Source organism: Rhinoderma darwinii, chromosome 1 (genome assembly GCF_050947455.1).
Source record: "Rhinoderma darwinii isolate aRhiDar2 chromosome 1, aRhiDar2.hap1, whole genome shotgun sequence".
NCBI lineage: Eukaryota > Metazoa > Chordata > Amphibia > Anura > Rhinodermatidae > Rhinoderma > Rhinoderma darwinii.
The window spans coordinates 81,514,320-81,538,897 of NC_134687.1; the positions used below are offsets into that span (position 1 = coordinate 81,514,320).

General features: G+C 40.6%; 1 protein-coding gene across 1 annotated transcript in view; it reads right to left on the reverse strand.

Moving 5' to 3' along the window:
- Positions 1-3,574: 3,574 nt before the first annotated feature.
- The window catches only part of MSR1 (macrophage scavenger receptor 1), a 37,986-nt gene continuing 16,982 nt past the window's right edge, over positions 3,575-24,578 (reverse strand). Inside the window, exons 6-10 of the mRNA XM_075849621.1 lie at positions 20,553-20,624; positions 15,165-15,230; positions 13,904-14,008; positions 10,987-11,169; positions 3,575-3,899 (exon numbers count right to left, since the gene is read on the reverse strand). Coding sequence (XP_075705736.1) covers positions 3,766-3,899; positions 10,987-11,169; positions 13,904-14,008; positions 15,165-15,230; positions 20,553-20,624 — 560 coding nt within the window. The 3' untranslated portion in view covers positions 3,575-3,765. The remainder of the gene's footprint in view (positions 3,900-10,986; positions 11,170-13,903; positions 14,009-15,164; positions 15,231-20,552; positions 20,625-24,578) is intronic.

A 24,578-nucleotide genomic window follows, 5' to 3' on the forward strand; every position in this document is an offset into this window, starting at 1 on the left:
CCCATTTGTGGTGATAAACTGCCGTTTGGGCCCATGGGAGGGCTCAGAAGGAAAGGACCACCATTTGGCCTACTGGGGATTTTCTGGTGCGAAGTCATGTATGCAGAAGCCCCTGAGGTACCAGTACAGTTGAAATCCGCAAGAAGTGACCCAGTTTTAAAAACAACACCCTTAAGACATTCATCTAGAGGTGTAGTGAGCATTTTGACCGGAGACCTACACCCCATAAACTGTAATGTGGGTTCTCCCGGGTATGGCAATACCCTACATGTGGCTGTTATCAGCTGCCTGGGCACACAGCAGGGCTCAGAGGGGAAAGACGAGGGGGGATAAGCTGTGCGGAGTGCATCAGGGTAAGTAAAATTGGGGTAAATTATAAACCAAGGGATGTATGATAAATTTTAAAACACTCTTTCATACAGAGCTCTGGTTATTCGGGACACGTGTCACATTGATATATTGTGTCATCCCTTATAGCAGACTTTGCACCTCTTTTGACTTTTTCCCTTCTTGCCAGTTTGGGGAACTTCTCCTGGAAAGTGTTGCCGCCCTGGTACGATGCGTGTGGCCCCGCTTCCAGAAGTACTGGGTGCCCCCCCTTCTTGGTCCCTAAAGATTAGGTTCTTGATAATCACCTCTTGATATTCCAGGAAAGTTCCCGTCTGGCCTGCACATCGACGTAGCACGTACGCATTGTACAAAGGCATCTGTATGATGTGCCCGGCCAGCTTCTTATACCACACCGCATGGCGCTGTAGGGCTTCAGGATTTGATCTGACAAGTCCATCCCTCCCATGTACCTATTGTAGTCCAGGATGCAGTCTGGTTTGGGGGTGGCCTTTCCTTCATATATCCTAAACCTGTAGGTATACCCTGATGCACTCTCGCATAGCTTATACATCTTCACGCCATACCTTGCCCTCTTACCCGGCAGGTACTCGCGGAATTGAACCCTCCCTTTAAAATGAACCAGGCACTCATCAATAGAAATACACTTCTTGGGGGTGAATGCTTGGGAAAACCGGGCACTGAAACGGTCTAATAGGGGTCTCCGTTTATACAAACGGTCAAAACTGGGGTCATCTCGGGGTGGGCACGGCTCATTATCAGTATAATGTAAGAAGCAAAGTATTGCCTCATTTATTTATTTTTTTAGGTTACAGTTCAGTTCTGAAGTTGCTTTGAGGGGCCCATATATTAGAAACCCCTATCAAACACCCCATTTTAGAAACTAGACCCCTCAAAGTATTCACAACAGCATTTAGAAAGTTTATGAACCCTTTAGGTGTTTCACAGAAATTTAGAGCAAAGTAGAGGTGAAGTTTACATTTTTTTTTTGTCAGAAAATCCTCTTTATACCATTTTTTTTATAACTCAAAAGGATTTATCAGAGAAACACAACTTAATACGTATTGCCCAGATTCTGCAGTTTAGAGAAATATCCCACATGTAGCCCTAGTGCGGTAATGGACTGAAGCACCGGCCTCAGAAGCAAAGGAGCACCTAGTGGATTTTGAGGCCTCTTTTTTATTAGGCACCATGTCCGGTTTGAAGAGGTTTTGTGGTGCCAAAACATTGAAAACCCCCCAAAAGTGACCCCAATTTGGAAACTAGACCCCTTGAGGAATCCATTGTAGTTTTCTTGGGGTGCATGCAGCTTTTTGATCAGTTTTTATTCTATTTTTAGTGGGCGTGGTGACTAAAAAACAGCAATTCTACTATTGATTTTTATTCTATTTTTTTTACAGCGTGCACCGTGCGCTATAAATGACATATTCACTTTATTCTGCGGGGCGATACGATTGCGGCGATACCAGATGTTTATAGTTTTTTTTTATGTCTTATGGCATTTGCACAATAAAATACGTTTTGTAAACAATCATTCCCTTCTTGTGTTACCTTATTCTAAGAGCCAGAACTTTTTTATTTTTCAATCAATAAAGCCGTGCGAGGACTTATTTTTTGCGTAACTGTAGTTTCGATCAGTACCATTTTTCGGTACATGCGACTTTTTGATCTCTTTTTATTCCATTTTTTGGGAGGTGAAGTGACCAAACAATTGTGATTGTGGTACGGTTTATTATTATTTTCTTTTACGGCGTTCACCGTGCGGGATAAATAACAAAATAATTTTGTAGTTCAGTCCGTTACGGACGCGGCGATACCAATTATGTATAGTTTATTTGTTTGTTTATATATTTTTATTAATAATAAATGACTGATAAGGTAAAAAGGGGGATTTTTACTTTTAATACTTTAAAAACTTTTATTTTCCTATTTTTACACATCTTTTTTTAACTTTTTTTTTACTGTATTACTTTGTCCCACTAGGGGACTTGAGGGCAGGAGGCCCTGATCGCTATTCTAATACACTGCACTACATGAGTAGTGCAGTGTATTAGAACTGTCAGCTACTCACTGACAGCAAGCATAGTCTATGGCATAGCCGGACGCCATTGTTTGGTGTCATAGTCTGGTTCTCCAGAGGACATCATCAGCTGTCATTTGATAGAAGGGATTGCAAACTATTGTCAAAAGATGCTTGGGATGGGGGAAAGCAAAGCAGTTAGGAAATTTTGGCCAAAATGTAGGTCCTTACAATAAGCTTTATTTAGATATGTGAAAAGGAGTTCTCCAGGACAGGGTTGGATATAGACAGCAGAGAAGTTGCAAAGTGGAAAAAGGTGAGGGATCAAGGGCGCTCCTCCGAGACTATGCGTGAATTGGAAAAGTATAGGTTGCCGGCTGCCATCCACTGCAGTCCCTCGGTGCTAAAGCCTTAGTACCGGGGACAAGGTTTGTTGAAGGAAAAAGAACAGGAAAAGGTGCACCTTTTGCTGCTCTTTTTCCTTCTACATAGACAGCAGAGGGCACCCGTGTAAGGACAGTTCGGCATAGAGCACTCCCTTAAGTCTTTCTAACAATTCACCAGTAATTGTGAGCTAGTCTATTACATGCAATCTAATAAACAATATGAAGCTTTTTTTAAGGCAATAGTGGGCCCCTTACCTACTGGCCGCTGTGCAACTGCACAGGTTGCACATATGGTATGTCTGCACCTGCCTCGGGAGTAGACATTTATTTCTGGGGGTCCCCAATCATGATAATATTTAGAATCACTGCTATATACAGTAATGCCAGACAGTTGAACAACTTTCAAAACAATGTGCGCCCACATGTAAAAGGTGCTCAAAAGTTTAAAAATTTTTTGGAGTGGTAAGGTTAATGTAGGAAAGAACAGTTTGCTTATTTTTGCTTTACTGATCCTCTATTCTGATGGATTCCTTGTCAAGCTACCTCGAATAATGAGCAATATTTCCAGAAATGTTTTGGATAGTCATCTTTATATATAAAATGTAAAATAGCTGCAAGAAAACATCAGGGATAAATTATAGTGAAATGTAGCATTTTCTTTTAAGCTAAGGCAAGTATTTGCTGCATGAATAAATAACATTTAATTTGCCCCATCAGGTATAAATTAAATCTCCTTATACTTGACATAGTCACGCTCACATCTTGCCATTTGTTAGCCTTTATTTTTTAAATATTAGAATGACTAGAGAATGAGATGAGATTACGATATTATGATAGTTGCACCTTTTTATTTAAATACTTACAAGCGTAATACAAAATTATACATCATCAACATAAGTCAAAGAACTTACGTGGTGTCATGATCTACGTTCTAGCAGAAAACTTATTATATTTTTTAATGATCTGTACATTATAGCAGAGAACAGAAATAAAGAGAGAAGAAATATTTGTTTATGGAATACATCGAACTCCAGCGTCTTCTCGATGACTGCAGTTTGTTATTCCCCAGCCATTGAACTTACATTGAGTGATGGAGATTTCAGATCCAAGACATTCAACATCATCCATCCATACTGGACCAGTACCTGCATGCAAAAGTAGTACTCAGTTATTCAGGCCAGGAACTCACTTTACCAGGTCATTCACATAAGCTTGTACACAGCTTTAAGTTGCCACTATCAAAGAAAGCCTTGGTTAGTCCAATCCCATGTGCTCCTAGGTGGCGAGAACCTTTGTAGGTCTCACCACTCCAGAGAACAACCTTTGTTGGTAACTGGCCCAATGGTTAATGAAAATGCAGGTAGGGCGTAAAAAATATCAGGTCCTTCTGTCGGTAACAAAAACTGGAACCATAATGGGGGTCCATTTAGATTTTGGCAACGGGCTATGTTTTTTTTTTTTTTTACTAACCTAATATTATCATATGGCAGGCTTTTTATCAGTTTGCTGAGATGTTTCACCATGGGACATTGCAAAGTCAGAGGATGCCGAGACATACTCGCCAAAACATGCATCGAGATATATATTGCTCCTAGGATTTGATAGCTTTGCAGTATTAGTAGCTCTCAAGGAATCTCTGTGATTCTTGTGCTGCGTGCAAGCTACACGCCATATAGACATAGCAGAAGTTTACAATAGAATCCCGAGACTAGCCGCTACTACTATCACATGTTTCTTTTCTTCTGTAACGTAAGGATCACATGCTGCAGAGAGAGTGAAAGGATTGTAAAAGCCGTACTGTGCTCTCTATTAGGCCAATATTAATCATAGAGAACACAGACATGGCGCTATATGATCCCCGTATACATTTCTACTATAAAAAAAATTGTAGTTGTAATATAAAGACAATACTAGAACATAAATAAATTATAAAAGCAACAAAAAGAATGCAGCCATTAACACATTCCGCCGTGCATGTACGTGATGGAGATCGTGCGGGCACAGAAGCTGTTCCCGCACGATCGCCGCGGGAGCCTGGCTGTTACTGAGGAGCTCACTCTGTCACCGATCGGCGGCCCGCGAATGCAATCGCCAACCGCCGACGGGTTGCCATGGTAGCCAGGGGCCTAACAAAGGCCCCCAGGCCTGCCCTGACTGTATGCCTATTGGGCCATGCCAGAGGCATGGCCAAATAGATCGCCTGTCAGTTTTACACTGACAGGCAATAATGCTTTGGTATACGAAGTATACCAAAGCATTATATAAGCGATCAGAATATTGCATAATAAAGTTCCCTAGTGGGACTAATAAAAAAAAAAATTAAAACAGTTAAATAAAGTTTATTAAAAATAAAAAAAAGATTACAGTGAAAATTAAAATAAAACTACTTTTTCCCATAAAAAGTGGTTTTATTTACTAGAAGTGCAAAAAACCACAAAACACGCAAAACGCAAAAGTAACGACCCAAGTAATAAACTGAACTCATTAATTAAACTGCCGGGTGAACGCGGCACAAAAAACACACAAAAACAACGGCAAAAATTCTTTTTTTCCCATTCCCCCCACCAAAAAATTTAATAAAAGTTAATCAATAAGCCATATGTACTCCAAAATCATACCAATGAAAACTACATCTTGTCCCACAAAAACAAGTCCTCATATGGCGACATCGACATACATAATAAAAAGTTACGACTCTTGAAAATTAGAAATGCAAAAACAAATAATTTTTCTTTGTGTTTTAACCCCTTAACAACCACCAATACGCCTTTTCACGGTGGCCGTTAAGGGTACTTATGCCAGACCGCCGCCTAAAAATAAAAAAGTTATGACTCTTGGAAGGCGGGGAGGAAAAAATGAAAAAGAATGTTTGGTTCTTAAGGCCGAAATAGACCTGGTCCTTAAGGGGTTATAGATGGCGCCTGCTCAGAAGCAGAGCAGGCGCCATAGCTGCCAGATCTCTGCTGTGTTGCACAGCAGGGACTCAGCGGCAATGCATGCGACCAGAAGAATTTCGCAAGTATTTAACCCCTCAGATGCCAGTGTCAGATGTGACCACTGGCTTTTGAGGGGTTTTGTACTGCCCCTTTCGCTTCGGGGCCAGTCACAGGCCCCCACGCTGTGAGATCATGGCAGCCGGTGTATTCCTCTAGCAGCTGGGAGCCTTGTGAACGCTTCCAGCCCTGCTATAGGAAGATTGTGGCAGGTCTCAATAGCAATGCGCAAATTTTGCCATAGACTGCAATATTGTGATATTGCAGTCTATAACGTAAGCTATCTAATGATTGCAGGTTCAAGTCCCCTAGGGGGGGCTAAATAAAAATAAAAAATAAATGTAAAAAAGTTTTTTTTAAAAAATAAAAAAAAATTCAAATCACCCCCCTTTCCCTAGATCACATATAAAAATAAATAAACAATAAAAAACATAAACACATTAGGTATCCCCGCGACCGAAAATGCCCGAATTGTAAAAATATATTTCCAATACGGTGAACGTCGTAGCGGGAAAAAAGGTCAAAATGGCCGAATCGCTGTTTTTTTGCTACTTCAACCCCCTAAAAAGTTGAATAAAAAGTGATTGAAATACCCAACATTCCCCAAAATTGTATTAATAAAAACAACATCCACGTACAAAAAGACACCTTACACAGATCTGTACACAAAAATATAAAAAAAAAGTTACGGGGGTCACAATATGGCGATGCAAAAAAATGTTTGTTTATTTCAATCTTTTGCATTTTTTGAAATGTACTAAAACATAGCAAAAACTATATAAATGTGATATCACCATGATCGTACTGACCCGCAGATCAAAGATAATGTGTCATTTTCACCGTACATTGAACACCGCAAAAAAGAAACCCATAAGAAAATAGCAAATGTTTTTTTCCAATTCCACCCCATTCTGAATTTTTTTCTAGCTTCCCAGTACAGCACACATAATATTAAATAGTACCATTAGAAAGTACAACTTGTCCTGTAAACATGTAACCCTCATATGGCTGTGTCAACAAAAAAATAAAAGAGTTATGACTTTTTGAATGCAGTGAGGAAAAAACAAAAGCATAAAATCGAAATTTAGTCTGGTCCTGAAAGCGTTAAAAACAAATGTGTCGTAGAAACAAGATTATTAATAGATGACCACCGATGTGTTTCAGATTACTTGTCAGTGTAGGCCTCATTCACACGAGCGTGTCCGATTTGCGTTCACAAAAAACAACGGGTCATGTTTCACGCATATGACTGTCCGTATGGCGTCAGTGTGGTTTCTGTGTGCCATCTGTTTTTCTCGTCCGTGTTTCTGTTCTGCAAGCACTTCCTGATTTTACCTAATTTTTTTTATTGCATTTCTTTCGCAAACTGGTGTATGAAACACGGACAGCACATGGATATCGTCTGTGTGCTGTCCGTTGTTTTCACACACCCACTGACTTCGTTGGGTGATGAGGTCTGCAAAAATAGACCAGAATAGGACATGCAGTGAGTTTCGCGCAATGGACGCACACTCCCTAAAAATACACGGACGTGTGAATAGCCCATTCTTCAGTGTTCTGTCAGTTATTTAAATGGACATCACATGGATGGGAAATACGTTCATGCGAATAAGGCCTAAGCTCAGCATAACAAGTTTGATGATTTGTGGGGACAGAACTGAATGATAAGTATCTTCAATGGGGGTGAGCTTGTCCTTTAAAGTCTCAGTTCAGTGACAAAACAACATGTGACCTTTTAGCAGAGAAAACATGCCATGTAACATGACTGCAGTAATTTTCCTTCTGCTCCAAATTATGTCCTCCAAATGACATCACTTCCTGACCTTGTGACCACGCAGTCCTAACGGACACTAACAAAACCAATTGTTGTAGTCGCAAAGGCAGTGGCGGATTAAGTAGACCATGGTCCCTTGGCTGTTACCCAAACTTGGGCCCCCCTTCCTCACCGCCGCCTTGCCGCACCGTAACTATTTTTAACACTACTTTTTGGGGCAAGCATTAACAGTGTTACGATTCCCCTTGTCACAGCGCGGTGTCCCTACATACTGACAGTATCACACTGTGCAGGGACACAACCTCCTGACAAGGGGAATTGTCTATCAGTCCTGGACTGCAGAAAGACTTTTTGTGAAATACAAGGATTTCCTATAATAAACATGTCAGGAGAGGTGACAGATTCTCTATAAATCTAGTGACTCACAGGTGACGACGTAGTTTTTTTCCTCTTCTCCATCCAGTCCAGACTTCATGACGACTTTTCCCGGCCATGACCCATTTCTGCAGAATTTGCCACTCAGATGTCTTTGGCTCCTCACTTTTCCAACATTTCCACACCTATAAACAAAGATAATATTATCATGGTGCCACACACTGTGCCCCTAAATATAATAGCACCAAACACTGCGCCCCTGAATAAAATAGTACAAACACTGTGCCCCTAAATATTATAGCACCATAGACTGCGCCCCTGAATATAATTGTGCCAAACACTGTAGATAGCACCACACAAAGCCCCCTGTAAATAGCGCTACACAGTCCTCCCCCTCTGTAAATAGCGTCACATAGCCCTCCCCCTCTTGTATATAGTGCTACACAGCAATCCCCCCTTGTATATTGTGCTACACAGCGTCTCCCCCCTTGGACCTGCAGCTCTTGTAATTGCTCAGTATAATGTCCCCCATAGCTGCCCCCACAGTATATTGCCACCCATAGCTGCCCCCACAGTATAATGCCCCATAGATGTGACACAGTATAATGCCCCCATAACTGCAACACAGTATAATGCCCCATAGCTGCGACACAGTATAATGCCTCCATAGCTGCGACACAGTATAATGCCCCATAGCTGACACAGCATAATGCCCCATAGCTGACGCAGTATAATGCCCCATAGCCGACACAGTATAATGCCCCATAGCTGACACAGTATAATGCCCCATAGCTGACACAGTATAATGCCCCATAGCTGACACAGCATAATGCCCCATAGCCGACGCAGTATAATGCCCCATAGCCGACACAGTATAATGCCCCATAGCCGACACAGTATAATGCCCCATAGCCGACACAGCATAATGCCCCATAGCTGACACAGTATAATGCCCCATAGCTGACACAGTATAATGCCTCCATAGCTGCGACACAGTATAATGCCCCATAGCTGACACAGCATAATGCCCCATAGCTGACACAGTATAATGCCCCATAGAGGTGACACAGTATAATGCCCCATAGCTGACACAGTATAATGCCCCATAGCTGACACAGTATAATGCCCCATAGCTGACACAGTATAATGCCCCATAGCTGACACAGTATAATGCCCCATAGCTGACACAGTATAATGCCCCATAGAGGTGACACAGTATAATGCCCCATAGCTGACACAGTATAATGCCCCATAGCTGACACAGTATAATGCCCCATAGCTGACACAGTATAATGCCCCATAGCTGACACAGTATAATGCCCCATAGAGGTGACACAGTATAATGCCCCATAGCTGACACAGCATAATGCCACATATGTACGTACCTAATAAAAAAAGAAAACATAATTGCTTACCTATCCCGGTTCCCACGACGGTGGGGGATGCGATGCTTCTCCTCCTCTGCACTGTGCTGTGAGTGACTCCGTGCAGACAGGCGCGATGACGTCACTACATCGCGCCTGCCTGCACCGAGCCGCTCACGGCAGAGTGAATGCTGGAGCGAGGCTCCAGCATTCAACCAAACTGAATCTGCGTCCTGCGGATGCAGATTCAGTCGGAAGCAGGCAGCGCGGTAGCGCTGCATAGTTTTTTAAGTTTGTGTGCGGTTCGGGCCGCGATGGGCCCCCTGGCAGCCTCGGGCCCCGATGGGCCCCCTGGCAGCCTCGGGCCCCGGGCGACCGCCCGAAACGCCCACATTATAATCCGCCATTGCGCAAAGGTTCAAAATTAGGGCCTGGGAGAGAACAGGAAAGGGAGGCTCCCCATGATGAAGCCAGAAGCAGTTATGGAAGAAGACTCGCAGTCTCTGACTTTGGTAGCAGGACGTGTGCCTCAAAAAGGGCATGGAATTGAGACAAGTAGGACAAAATTGTGCAGTGTGCATAGAGCTAGAGGTAAGGTTAGACTGTTAACAATGTTTTTGTTGTGTAGGAATTAGGCTTCAAAAGTAAATGTACAGAAAAATTGTTCTACATCATTCTACAAGTTGACATTATCACAAACACACTCTCTAAATAATGCATTTTATATGTATATACATAAATTACTGTAATTGTGATAGGAAAGGGTTCTTTACAGTTAGAGTAGTTAAACTATGAAATGCTGCAACCCAAGAGGCAGTAAAGGCAGATACAATGACAGCATTCATAAAAGGGCTAGATGTTTATCTAATGACAAATGGCATTGCGGGTTATTAATAACTTAGCAATGTATGATTTATAATTGATGTGGACATGTGTCTTTTTTCAACCTAAGTAAACATGTAACTATGATTGCCTTTTTTTGTGTATGAATTACTAGATTTATTCTACATATAGCACTAGTCATTTTCAGTGTTACAGTAAGATATTGAATTATGAGAATGTTACCATACCGGACACGTGGGTGGAAACTATTGAGAAGTCTACAGGTGTGCCAGGGAATTCCAGACTGTTATCCAATGGCAACATTCAGACATAATGCAGACACACTTTGCTTTCTGTGAATTGACCACTGATTTGAACAGTCGGATCAACATATTGGATCAGTGTTTGTGTGGTCCATTCACAAAATATAGGCACCTGTAAAACGTCATTGTATTCTAGCGCTGTCTGCAGGGCAGCAGCGGGAAATTCTCTGCAGCCCCACAGTATTATTATGCAAATAGCTTTTGCATAAAATTTTTTGTTATGATCTTATGATTCTAAAATTATATTATGCTTATGAGGTTGTAATTTCATTTAATAGATAAAGCATCATTATTATTATAAGTTCTATTATTTATTAAAATCAGTGAGCATGTATAAACCCATCTTCGGTGAACTAGCCCTAGTGACAGCTTTGTGCTGCAGAAATTTGGGTATTTTACAAACCATTGCATTAATAGAAAGGATCTCAACATTAAGCTGAGAACCTTATTATAATATAATATTAAATTAATCCGTGTAAACTGGATCATTCCCTTGTAATAATATCGACACTTTAACAAGATTTTCGCTCAAAATGTGTTATTGTTAATATCTATTATAATTCTTAACATAAAATTGTTACCTTGACCAAACTTTAAACCCAAAAAGATAAGCGAAACATCTGAATATCCCAACATCCTGCACACCACTCGACCGTCTTTTAAATCGAAACGATCATCACACACGGTACCCCATTGTCCATTGTTAAAAACTTCAATTCTTCCTTCATTAGGAGTTGTCCCACCAACAAGTCGTATAATAGAATCTGTAAACCACATAATGTAAGAATGTTATCGTAGATGTTTGATGTCTAAATTGGGCTAATTAAAAAACACCTACTTTTTTAGCATACATAAACATATAAAAATAATACTTAGCTCTAACATAAATGAATGGGGACTCTAAAACCCCCTTTAGAAATAATTTACAGAACTACCACTTTATTTAAATTGTCGTAGAAAAAAAAGAGGTTAGATAATACGAGCTAGATATGCTTTTGGAGGTCAATGAAAATTCTGCATCTTTATTCGTCATGTTATTTTGCACAATATCTAAATGTTGAGAGGAAGAATATAGTTACATTAGTTACATAGCTTCATGATGTTATGTATTCCAAGAGAAAATAAATATATATATATATATATATATATACACACACACGTGTATATATATATATATATATATATATATATATATATATATATGAAAAAAAATATTTTTAAAGGCTAACTAATCTTTCAACAAACTTATGACATGTCATAGTGACATGTCAGAAGTTTTGATCAGTGGGGGTCCGGGCACCGAGACCCACACTAATCGCTAAAACAAAGCGGTAGAAGCGCACGGGTGAGCACTGAGCCAATTCATTTCTAATCGACTTTCTATTGAGCTCGTACCTCAGAAACGAAGCGGCACAGCGTTCACCGCTTCTGCCGCATTGTTTTAGCGATTAGTGGGGGTCTAAGTGCTCAGACCCCCACCAATCAAAACTTCTGACATGTCACTATGACATGTTAAAAGTTTTTTGAAAGTTTAGTTAGCCTTTAATAATTTTGTTACTTTTTACACGACATACTATTACTCCACCACTTACTGCCTAAGACATGGACACAAGGCATGAATGATGCATGGATTCACATGTTTTATCCACAAATTTTGAACGCTCCCATCTGTATACTGCAGCAGAAATTGAGATTTGCCAGACCAGGTGACTATTTTAACAATCAATAACAGTCCCGTTTTTGTCAGCCGTGCTCGCTACATCTTCACTTTCTTTGCTTAAGAGACTGGAGAGATACCTGGTGCGCTCTTTTTCTTCTATTGCAATCCACTAGAAGTTTCTATATGCTTTGTGTGTTCAGAGATGCTCTTTGCCTTTTTTTGGGCAAATTGCACAAATTAAAAAAATAGTGTTAATAAAATGTATAAAAATATTGGTAAACCAAAGTGGGAGTATGAGATTTGTGCAATTGCACATTACCACTATATTGAAACACATTGAAAAATGTATCAAGTAAAGTTTCACTGGGTGACACAATTTGTAGCATTACTAGGTGGCACTATAATCCGAATGGATTTAGGAAAATGGACAAATGTGGTGAGACCTGAACGTTACTTGTGTTCTAGTTGTGTGTAACAAAAATTCTGAATATTGGTCTGACATAACAGATAAGTTACAGAAATCATATGCAGTGCTTATGACTTTGAGCCCAATTATCTGTGTATTAGGTTAAAGGCTATGTACACCTTTGAAAACGATATCTTTTTTTAAATAACAGTGTATCAGTGTGTTTGGTGCAACTTTGTAATTACTTTTTATTAAAAACAATTTAAACTTTTTGAGATACAGCTACGTTGTGTCCTGTATACAGAGCAGCTTATCTAGTGCTGAAACCTGTATCCACCTGTTATCGATCACATCTAAGTTATGAACTTAGATGTGATCGATAACAGCTCGATCCTGCGTGTCAGAGAATAAAAATAATTTTTAATAAAAAGTCATTACAAAGTTGCACCAAACACACTGATACACTTTGATTTAAGAAAAAATAAATCATTTTCAAGGTGTACTTAGCCTTTAAATTTATTTTTGAATAGGTCTTGCTGATAATAAATTATTTCTACTGAAGGCATTGTTTTTTTTGCTAAACTGGCAATTTCTCTAAAAGCGTTATTCAGATGGGCGTTGAAGTCGTTCGCGTGACGGTTGTTTTTTTAACGGCTATCACACGGCTGCATGTATTTCTATGGTACTATTCACACGGCTGTGTGAACGGCCCATGACAAAATAGGACATGATCTATTTTTGTCCGTTTTCACGGACCCCTCAATAGATTCAAGTCTCTAAGGGAGCCGTGAATACGGGTTCAGTACGGATGCAAATTGACCACAGCCGATTTGATACGCGTTCGTCTGAATAAGGGCTAAATGTTCCCAGTTTAACCCATTTGCAAAAATCTCTTAATATAAGCCTTCAAATATGAAAGATAGGTGTACGGAAAAACATTTTTAAGAATTTATGAAACAATAGTTACTACTGGTCACATCGATGCCATGGAAATGGTCTGGGGATGTATGAAGGAGTAAGAGGAAGAAGGATATTTTTGTTCTTTTTTTCCTCATTTCATAGTTGTGACGCACATTTATTTTATTGTCTCCTGCCAGTCTGGACATTCTTTTCTGATCTTTTTCCACACAAAACTGGCGCTCACTTGATTTATTTTGTTTTCTACACTATTTTCTATTAGATTTAGAAACTACCCCATCCTGCTTAAATGTTATGGTCAGAGTCATTCAGATCATCTCTTACCCATTCTGGCATTGTATCTGAATAACAACAACACCCCTAACCATTCATAGAAAAAAAAATGGATCGTAATGGATCATAAAGGATTCATCCTATCAGTCCTAGAATCCTGTAAACATGGAAGCCTTGATACCAGTGTAAATAGAGCATAGCATCAACCAAAAGTGCAAAAAAATAAATAAAAAATACTTACTCCTTGTTCCAGGGGTTGCAGAAGGTGCTGCATTAGACTGTTTTAACGATTCTGTTTCCCCTCTTTCTCCTTTCTCACCCTTTTCACCTCTTGATCCTGGCAGACCTACAATAAAACAACGTTTGCAGAATTCAGGAAAACCCCAAGATCCAGAAATTTACCTATGAAAGTGTAACTTGGCCTAAACTTGGCCTATGAACTAAGAAAATGATAATTTTTTTAACAAAAAAGTCAAGTGGTGGGTTGATTTTGTGGGGTGTTTGCCCTTTGCCTTCAGTGGGAAAAAAAAATAAACAAAAAAATACACGTGTATTTATTTACCCTGCAATTATTTGTTTTTTATGTCATTGCATTTAAAGAGCCATCATTTTTTTATTTTATACATTTATACATTTCTTTATGAAGGGGTAAAAAAAAATAAAAATTGTTTTTTGGGTTTTGTTTTTACAGCATAAACACTGCGGTATAAATGACATGTTAACTTGTACTTGCATTGATTGATCACTACATAATTAGTTAGATCTCCTCTTTGTGAAGTCTTGATAACAAACCGTTTGCAACCTGTCACGACAGCCATATCAGTTGTCACCTGGTTTTCCAAAACCTTTAGGGTATGTTCACACGGCCTATTTACGGACGTAATTCGGGCGTTTTACGCCTCGAATTACGTCTGAAAATGCGCCTCGATAGCGTTGACAAACATCTGCCCATTGAAAGCAATGGGCTGACGTTTGTCTGTTCACACGAGGCATATATTTACGCGTCGCTGTCAAAAGACGGCGCGTAAATAGACGCCCGCGCCAAAGAAGTGTCATGTCACTTCTTCAGACGTAAATGGAGCCATTTTCCATGGACTCCATGGAAAACCAGCTCCAGCTACGTCCGTAATGGACGCGGCGTTCAAGCGCCTGCACATGCCGTTACGGCTGAAATGACGGGGCTGTTTTCTCCTGGAAACAGCCCCGTAATTTCGGCCGTTACGGACGCTCCTGTGTGAACATACCCTTACAACTAAATATAGCTATATAGAACTTTTAACATCTTTTCATAAGATTAAAACATTTCGAAATTATTGGTATTTTTTTTCATTTTAGAAGAAAAAATTTGCCTAACTTCAGCACAGGAAATATGTGAATTTTTTATTCCAGTTTAAATACATTTAGATTTTAAAATATGTCCTCAATTGTAATTTTCAATGTTAATGCAGTACCTTGATGGCATACTATAACATGCTCCCTATACATAACTGTCTCATACTCACCTGGCAATCCTGCAGAGAATCCTGCTGATCCTTTTAATCCTTTCTCTCCCTTGGTCCCAGAAACACCTGTAAACCATAATACGTGTTGTTTTTAATTACATTCCATTTTTATATCTATTCATGTGTAATGTATAATATTACTAATTAAACTCATATCTCCTCTTATTTATTGTTAATATTAAAATCTTTATTAGCCTTCAACTGTACCACTATCCAAACGATATAAATTGTACCTGTTTTTCTATAAAACAGGAATGCATGGAATCTGTCCAGCAGCTCACAAAGTCCTTGAAGCTCAGTAATTTGTCATCCGATGAAGCATGCCCCAATTCTTTATGAATGCAACAGAAAAAACCTGTGTATACCGCCATATAAAATCTGAGACATACAGAGGTACCGTGGGGGTCCATGGAATTATATGGGTGCCTTATTACGCCTATGTGCAACTTAGAGGTTGTACAAAACCTAGATACGTATATGTACAAGAGCCCTATGAATCTATAGCAGTGGTTCCCAACCGGGGTGGCGCGAGAACCCTCAAAGGGTGCCGTGACACACCTCTAAACCACTGCCACCAAAAAAAAAAAAAAAATGCTTGTGTTTTTACTCATGTTAGGGTGGGGGGGGATAGTGATGGTTATTTTACTGGGGGCTGATGGTTACTTTACTGGGGGGCTGATGGTCACTTTACTGGGGGGGCTGATGGTCATTTTCTTATTGCTGAAAGTGTTTTGTTTGGGTTGTTGTGTAATGTAAAGGTGTAGCATCTTATTTTTCAGACCGAGCTTGCTGGCCAACCTCAGTAAATCTTCCATACATTTCTTTCACCTACCACAAACATCTGTCCATGTGAGACCTCAGCTGCAAAGGACCTGTCTCCAGGGCTCATTAGGGTCAGTTCACATGGAATTTTTTGGCGCTAATAATGATGCGGAAACCGCTTTAGAATCAGCACCAAGAAATGCCCCAAATCTCCCCCCCCCCATTGAGTTCAATGGGATGCAGAGGTGTTATCATTCCCGGGGGGCTTTTGGAGCGCTGGCGGAAAAAACATTAGGCTCTTTCTTCAATCGGTTTCTACCTCTGGCCACCCATTTAAATCAATAGGAGGCAGAAAAAACCTGCGGCGCTTGTTTGAAGCTTTTTTTTGCCTGCGGTTTTCGCATTAGCTTCAATGACTTAAAAAAATGCAGGGCAAAAAAACGCGGAAATAAAAGCATCAAACCTCTGGGAATTTTGAAGCAGATTAATTTTTTTTACAAAAAATGCCATGTGAACTTACCCTAAGGCTGGTTTCACACACCTTATTTACGGACGTAATTCAGGCATTTTAACCTCGAATTACGTCCGAAAATACGGTTCCAATGCGCCGGCAAACATCTGCCCATTCATTTGAATGGGCTTTATGATGTTCTGTGCCGACAGTCTTATGCGCCGCTGTAAAAAAGACGCCCACATCAAAGAAGTGCCTGTCACTTCTTGGGACGTAATTGGAGCCATTTTCCATTGACTCCATAGAAAAACAGCTCCAATTACGTCCGTAATGGACGCTGCGAAAAACGCCTGCACTTGCCTTTACGTCTGAAATTCCGGAGCTGTTTTCTCCTGAAAACAACTCCGTAATTTCAGGCGTATCGGACGTGTACGTGTGAACATACCCTTAGAGTGGACTGCTTGTTTTTGGCCATTTTTTGTATTTTTGTAAACAATGTTTGGTAGGGGTGACCTGAGGAAAAGTATTATGTGTCAACCAATGTAAGCTGTCCTCTGTGTGTCAATATCTGTACAGATGTTGCCGTCTTTACCTTGACTTTTAATGCATTAAATAAACAGTAGCTAGATCTCTTATCTTGACTTTTTCAATGACTTTTCAATGGCTTTTATTGTGTGTTATCACAATGCAGCAAGTTATCAGAATCAAGTTAAAGATGGCTACATCCGTATCTCAAATAGTTGAACAATTTAGTGTAACAAGATGTCATTTTATTGTTTGCGATTCATAGGACTCTACACACCATCACTTAAACAATTTATAGTGTGTGAATAGAGGGTAAGCCTGTTGAGCACTAATGTCATTTATCTAGCACAGAAATATCATAATCCGGACCTGAGATGAGAATGATGGAATAGCCTGTGGCATGGAGGCAGGCTGGAGACAGAGATAAGGTCACTAAGTGTCTTTGCCAAAATGAGGTGAAAATGTAATGCTATCTTATAGAAATACAATGAATTCCATGTTAAAGGCTGATAACATGACTTGCTCCATACAGTCTACTTTCCCATCTTTCTACTCGATGTAACGAATACTTTAAACTCACATTACACTTCAAGCAAAAATTGTAGAATGAAGATATAAAATTTGTAACATTTGAGTTTTCTGCCTTGATAAATAGTTGTTTAATTTAATTGACTATTATGTCATTGTAACATACAGTCAGTGGCGTAACTACCACAGTAGCAGCCGTAGCGGCTGCTACGGGGCCCGCAGCATGAGGGGGCCCGCTTCGCCCACTGGCACAGGGCCCCCCTCCCATGGCCGGAGGCTCCGCTAGCAGCCGCTATGGCTGCTACAGCGCGACGCCACTGAAGGGGTTGTTTCTACAAAAGACATGCATCCCCTATCCACAGGATAGGGGATACATGTGTGATCGCTGGCAGCGATAAGGAGAACGGGGAACCGAAACTCCCCCGAAGTTCTCCATGACATACCTCGGACTTCCAGGGTCTGTCTGCAGCTCCATAGAAATGACTTGCGCACCGGTCGTGCTCGTGCGCATGCGTGACCGGCGCGCCTTTCATTTTTATTGAACTACGCAGACGCTGGAAGTCCAAGGTTTGTCATGGAGAACTTCGGGGACTTTCGGTCCCCCGTTCTCCTTATCGCTGCCAGCGATCACACATGTATCCCCTATCCTCTGGATAGGGGATGCATGTCTTTTGTAGGACAAACTATAGGCCTTTTTTTGTTGGGGCTGCATGGCGTTACCTACAGGGGAGGTTTAGGGCTGTATGGCGTTATCTACAGGGGGGGCTGTCTGGCATTATCTATAGGGGGGCTGCCTGGCGTTATCTACATGGGGGCTGTCTGGCGTTATCTACAGGGGGGCTGTCTGGTGTTATCTACAGGGGGGCTGTCTGGCATTATCTATAGGGGGGGCTGTCTGGTGTTATCTACAGGGGGGCTGTCTGGCGTTATCTATGGGGGGGCTGTCTGGTGTTATCTACAGGGGGAGGGCTGTATGGCGTTATCTACAGGGGGAGGGCTGTATAGCGTTATCTACAGGGGGAGGGCTGTATGATGTTATCTACAGGGGGAGGGCTGTATAGCATTATCTACAGGGGGAGGGCTGTATGACGTTATCTACAGGGGAGGCTGTATGACGTTATCTACAGGGGGCTGTATGATGTTATCTACAGGGGGCTGTATGGTGCAATCTATAGGGGGCGCTGTGTGGCGGAATCTATAGGAAGGCACTATCTACAAGGGTGGGGGTTGAGTGATACCCAGGGGAGGGGGGGCCCCAGTCAAAAGTTTGCTATGGGGCCCAGTCTTTCCTAGGTACGCCCCTGCATACAGTTATCGTGTAAAATAATGAATCTTTTACTATATCATAAAGGGAATTATCACCATTTTTTTTTCCTAAATAAAACCAGATAGTGAAACATAATCTTTTTTTCTAATCTGTTTTAATTTTTTTTTTGTAGATTTTTTTTAAATCTATTTTTTGTATATGATTGTGGGGGCAGTCATCTTGCTTGAGCTGCTGTTAAAGGGTAACTAAACTTTCAAAAAACTTCTGATATGTCTGACATGTCATTGGAAAGTCTATGAGCCCGTACACCAATTGTCGGTGGGAAATGCAAATCAGAAACGAAGTGGCTCAGCGCTCACCAGAGCCCTTCTGCCACTTAGTTTTAGCGATTGGTGGGTGTCTCCATGGGAGTGCTTAGATCAAAGCTTCTGACATGTCACTATGACATGTCTGAAGTTTTTTGAAATTTTAGTTACTCTTTGATAATGTTTTTACTTTTTACATGTCATACTATTACTCCACCACTTACAGCTTAAGCCATGGACACAAGGCATGATGGATGCATGGATTCACATGTTTTATTCACAAATTTACAACACTACCATCTGTATACTTGAAAGTTGAGTTACCCTTTAACAGCATTTAGAGATTTGCTTTACTGCAGCCACATGGACCATAGGAAACAATAGTCTGGAGATGACACATTGACTTCTATGGGAAAGTTTTCTAGGCATCCTTTGTGACTTTTGCAGAGGCCATTGTGCAGGGAGGGAGAGGAGGGGAGCTGTGTCCATCACCTATTGTCAATTGTGGATCAAGTGTTATCTATATAAAGGTGTTACCTGTCAGTGTAATCCTGCCTGTGGTGATAATTAAATGATTGCTGAGATCTCTACAGAACAAGTGCCAGTATTTGTGCCAGAGTGAAAAAAAAATGTAATATAGATAATGACATAGAAAATGAAAAAAGGCACTAAAAATTATTTTCAAATCTGTTTAACATAAAAATTTGATTTAAACAATAGGTCTTTTTCTAATAACACATTCCCTTTAAATACAACATTCAGTGTATAAAACAAAAATATAAATTTTAATTATTGCATTTGTTTATTGAATTAATGGAGACCGGCCACCAGCTGTGCAGAAGACTACAGCACAGCCCCATTCACTTGTGTTCTCAGCATGGGTGGGGTCCGAGCTGTAGGAGACACCCACCGATTAGATAGTATTCATGGGAATACTCTTTTATTGTATACTGGTGCAATGAGTGCATGAATATGGCACAAGCTAAAAATATCAGATAGGACCTGCCTTTATTTTCCCCCACTTTTCTAATCGGAAAATAGACTTAAAAACCTGATAAATGAATCAATTGGAGTATGACTTTGAAGCTCTGCCCACCCCAACTATCTCCTTTACTCAGACTGCCATAAGATACGTCTGTCTTAGTAAATGTGAGTCAATGTGTTATATTTATAAGTATCAATTATTCATGCACATGTTTGCAGATTTTATCTGTTTTAGTAAATTTTCTATTTTGCTTTACTGCACATTAACCTGCCCTCATTGGCCATAGCAGTGAATCTATGTTTATGGATGTTGCAAATACAATATAATGGAGAAGCAGAAGCATTTGTAGGACGTTTTCAAGCCCTGACGTACATGCTGACATTAGAATTACTCCGCACATGTCAGCATTATTGGGTCCTGTGATTTCCACAGCGATTGCTTCCTCTTTTCATGTGCATTGTGACATTGGTCCGGCCATTCACATCACTTATCTGATTCATTATGAGCTCTTAAATTCTAATTTCAACACACGTATAAACTACTAAAGTACTGTTTACTAATGTACCTTTTAGTCCGGGCCTTCCAGGGCTTCCAATTATGCCGATGTCTCCCTTTTCTCCTTTTGGACCTGGAGGGCCTATATAATAAAATAAATCAAGGCAAACGAAAAGTGAAGAATTTACCCAATCAGCACCACTTCCCTTAGACTGGTTGCGATGGGTAACATCACTGTTTTTGTTAGCTCTGGGTATTGCAAATCTTCAAAATCACATACTGTAATTAAATAGAATTAAGTAATGCCTATAGCAAGACAATATGGGCCTCATATATAAAAACCAATGCAGTGGGCTGTAAGAGATTGCATTTTATAGAAATATTGCAATTTTTGCCTTGACAATGTTTTTTCACGGAGTTTGCTTTTCAGTGATTTGAGGTTAACCATTGCATAATGGACAAGAAATAAGTAGCTGGTTTGTGCAATGACGGTCTTGTGTTAGTGAAGATATCCAAATTCTTGGAAATAACAAGGTCTATCATATCATATATTAAATCTTTAAGTCTAGTCTTTATACATGTTTGACATTAGGATATCTGTAAATGTAAACTTCTGGACTAACCTCTGCCGCTATCCCAACATATGTCCTTACTCATTGTCTTTTTTTTGTCCCTTTTTATTCTGTTAAAATATACCTTACTTGTATTCTCTTAGCTGTTTATTTCTTTTTGGGTTTATTCTTCTTGCTAACCTATTTACTTGACTTAGGTAGAGCCAAATAAATAGTGCCACCATAGATTACTTCATATTGTCTTATTATTAAGTTTAATGTTTAAACAATATTCAGTAACCTCCTAAGCTCTCTGTTGTGGTAGCTGCAGGAAGCCAGTGGTCTGACCATAATGCTATAAAGATATATGAACCCCTTCAGGACACAGCCTGTTTTGGCCTTAAAGACTAAGCCGATTTTTTCAAATCTGACATGTGTCGCATTATTTGGTAATAACTTTGGAATGCTTTTACCAGTCCAAGCGATTCTGAGATTGTTTTCTCATGACATATTGTACTTTATGTTAATGAAAAAATGTGGTTGATAAATTCAATATTTATTTGTGAAAAACACCAAAATTTTGAGAAAACTCTGTTTACATAACTCACGACCATATAACCTTTTTCATGGTCGGAATTCACCTACTTCAGCCACAACGCAGAGCGGCTGAACGGGGTATAGGGTTTTTGGAGATAGGCTTCGGGAGATAGGTGAGACCAGCATCTATCTGACATTTATGACATATCCTGTGGGTATTAACACACTTTTTTACTTTTGCCATACGGATGCTGTCCTCAAGTTTTTTGCTACAATTGATTGTCCAGGAGGGATCACTGGACTTGGAATTTGCATCCAGCTGATATAGAGTAGCTGTATTCCGATCAAGTGAGTGCTGTGGATAACCAGTCTATCATATCCTGTGGGTATGTCCTAAATGTCTCTCATGGGAAAACCCCTTTAATAAAAAAAATTCTGTAACACAGAGGGCTTTATCAGAGAAACCCAACTCCATACTTATTGCCCAGATTCTGCAGTTTTTAGAAATGTCCCACATGTGGCCCTAGTGTGCTTATGATCTGAAACACAGGCCTCAGAATCAAAGGAGTACCTTGAGGATTTTTTTGCTGAGTTTAGTGGAATGAGGCTGTGAAAATGAAAATAAATTTTTTTTCCAATAAAATGTAGAAATTTTCAATTCTTACAAAGCATAAAGGACAAAAAACACCCTAACATTTGAAAAGCAATTTCTCCGGATTAAGGAAATACCCCATATGTGGTAATAAACTGCTGTTTGGACACACGGCAGAGCTTAGAAGGGAAGGAGCACCATTTGGCTTTTGGAGCTCAAGTGTTAGGGATCTGCCAGGTACTTCATCTAGCTATACTCCTGGGATTAATCAATCCACACCTGAGGCCAGACCTGTTCGACTGACACCATCTCCCACCAACCAGGGTGGCAGGCTCAGGAGTGGGAGAGCCTATCGCGGCCTGGTCTCTCGGAGTTAGCTCCGCCCACTGCCCTTTATTACCTGCCCTGTGCTCTCCCTCAGTGCTTGTAATTCTTTTGGATTCCTGGCCCCACTGCTGCTTGCTCCAGCCTGCTTCTGCCGTGCTTCTGCCTTGCTGCAGTTCTGCTTGACCTGCTTTGCTTGCCCTGGCTTGCTTCTGTCTCCGTGCCCGCTCGGGTGTACTCACTTCATCCTGGTCCTGACTGTTCGTTCGCCGCCCCGTTTCCTCGTGGCGTTCCGTGGCTACTGCCCCTTCCCTTGCGTGTTCCCTGTTTGTCTTCCTGTGCACTTAGCCAGCGTAGGGACCGCCGCCCAGTTGTACCTCGTCGCCTAGGGCGGGTCGTTGCAAGTAGGCAGGGACAGGGCGGTGGGTAGATTAGGGCTGACTTTCCCTTCACCTCCTTCCTGCCATTACATCAAGTTTTGCTGCAATGGTTTTCGTGTGCCATGTCGCATTTGCAAAGCTCCTGTGGGACCAAAACAGTGGAGCACCCCCAAAAGTGACCCCATTTGGGAAACTACACCCCACAGGTGTTTTGCTGACTTTAGTGGAATTAGGCCGTGAAAATGAAAATCTACGTTTCTTTCTAATAAAATGTAGTTTTAGCTCAGATTTTTCAATTTTCACAATATATAAAGGTGAAAAAACAACCACAATATTTGTAAAGCAAACTCTTCTAAGCAGAGCAATATCCCATATGTGGCAATAAACTGCTGTTTGGACCTACGGCAGAGCTTAGAAGGAAAGGAGCCCTATTTGGCTTTTGGAGCTCAAAATTAGCTGGAATCGTTTTCGGCATCATGTCACAGTTGCAAAGCCCTTGAAGTGACCCCATTTGGGAAACTACACCACAGGTTTTTTGCTGAATTCAATTAAATTAGTCCATGAAATTGAAAAGCTAAATTTTTACAAGGAATAAAGGAGAAAAAGCACCCCAACATTTGAAAAACAATTTCTCTCGATTGCGGTAATACCCCATAAGTGGTCATAAACCACTGTTTGGGCACGCTGCAGGGTTCAGAAGCAAAAGAGCGCCATTTGGTGATCAAATTTAGCTGAAATGGTTTTTCGGTGCCATGCCACTTTTCAAAAGCCCCTGCAGGGCCAAAACAGTAGTAGCCCCCCAAAAGTGACCTGATTTGGTAAACTACACACCTTAAGGAATATATCTAGTGGTATAGTGAGCATTTAGGCCCCGTAGGTCTCTTGCAGAATTTATTGGAATTGGGCCGTAAAAAATTAATATCAAATTTTTTCCACTAAAATGTAAAAATGTTTCATTTTCACAAGGGATAAAGGAGAAAAAGCTACCCAACATTTGTAAAGAAATTTCGCACGACTAAGACAATACCACACGTGGTCATAAACTGCTATTTGGACACACAGAAAGGCTCCAAAGGGAAGGAGCGCAATTTGGTTTTTGGAGTGGAGATTTTACAAAATTCGTTTTCTGACACTGTTGCATTGAGCTAAGGTCCCAGTACATTGGAAAGCCCTGAAAAATTACCCCATTTTGGAAACTACATCCCTGAAGAAATTAATCCGGAGGTATTGTGAGCATTTTGACCCCGCAAGTGTTTTGCAGAAATTAGTGCACTATGAATGTTGCAGATTGAAAATTGCCATTTTCCCCCAGATATGCCATTTCAGTGACCAATATGTTGTGCCCACCTTGGGCACACGCACACCATACATTGGGGTGCCCGCGAAAAAGAAGTGCATGTCACTTTTGGGTCGTTTTTGGAGGCGTTTTTCATTGACTCCATTGAAAAACAGCTCCAAAAACGTCTGTAAAATACGCTGTGAAAAACGCGAGTTGCTACAAAAACGTCTGAAAATCAGGAGCTGTTTTCACCTGAAAACACCTCCGTATTTTCAGACGTTTTTGGTCACTGCGGATGAACATACCCTAATACTCCATATGTGGAGGCATATGTAATCTGTGCGAAGTACATCAGGGTATATATAAGCTGTGCGGAGTGCATCAGAATATATGTATACTGGGCGGAGTACATCAGGGTATACAGAAGCTGGGT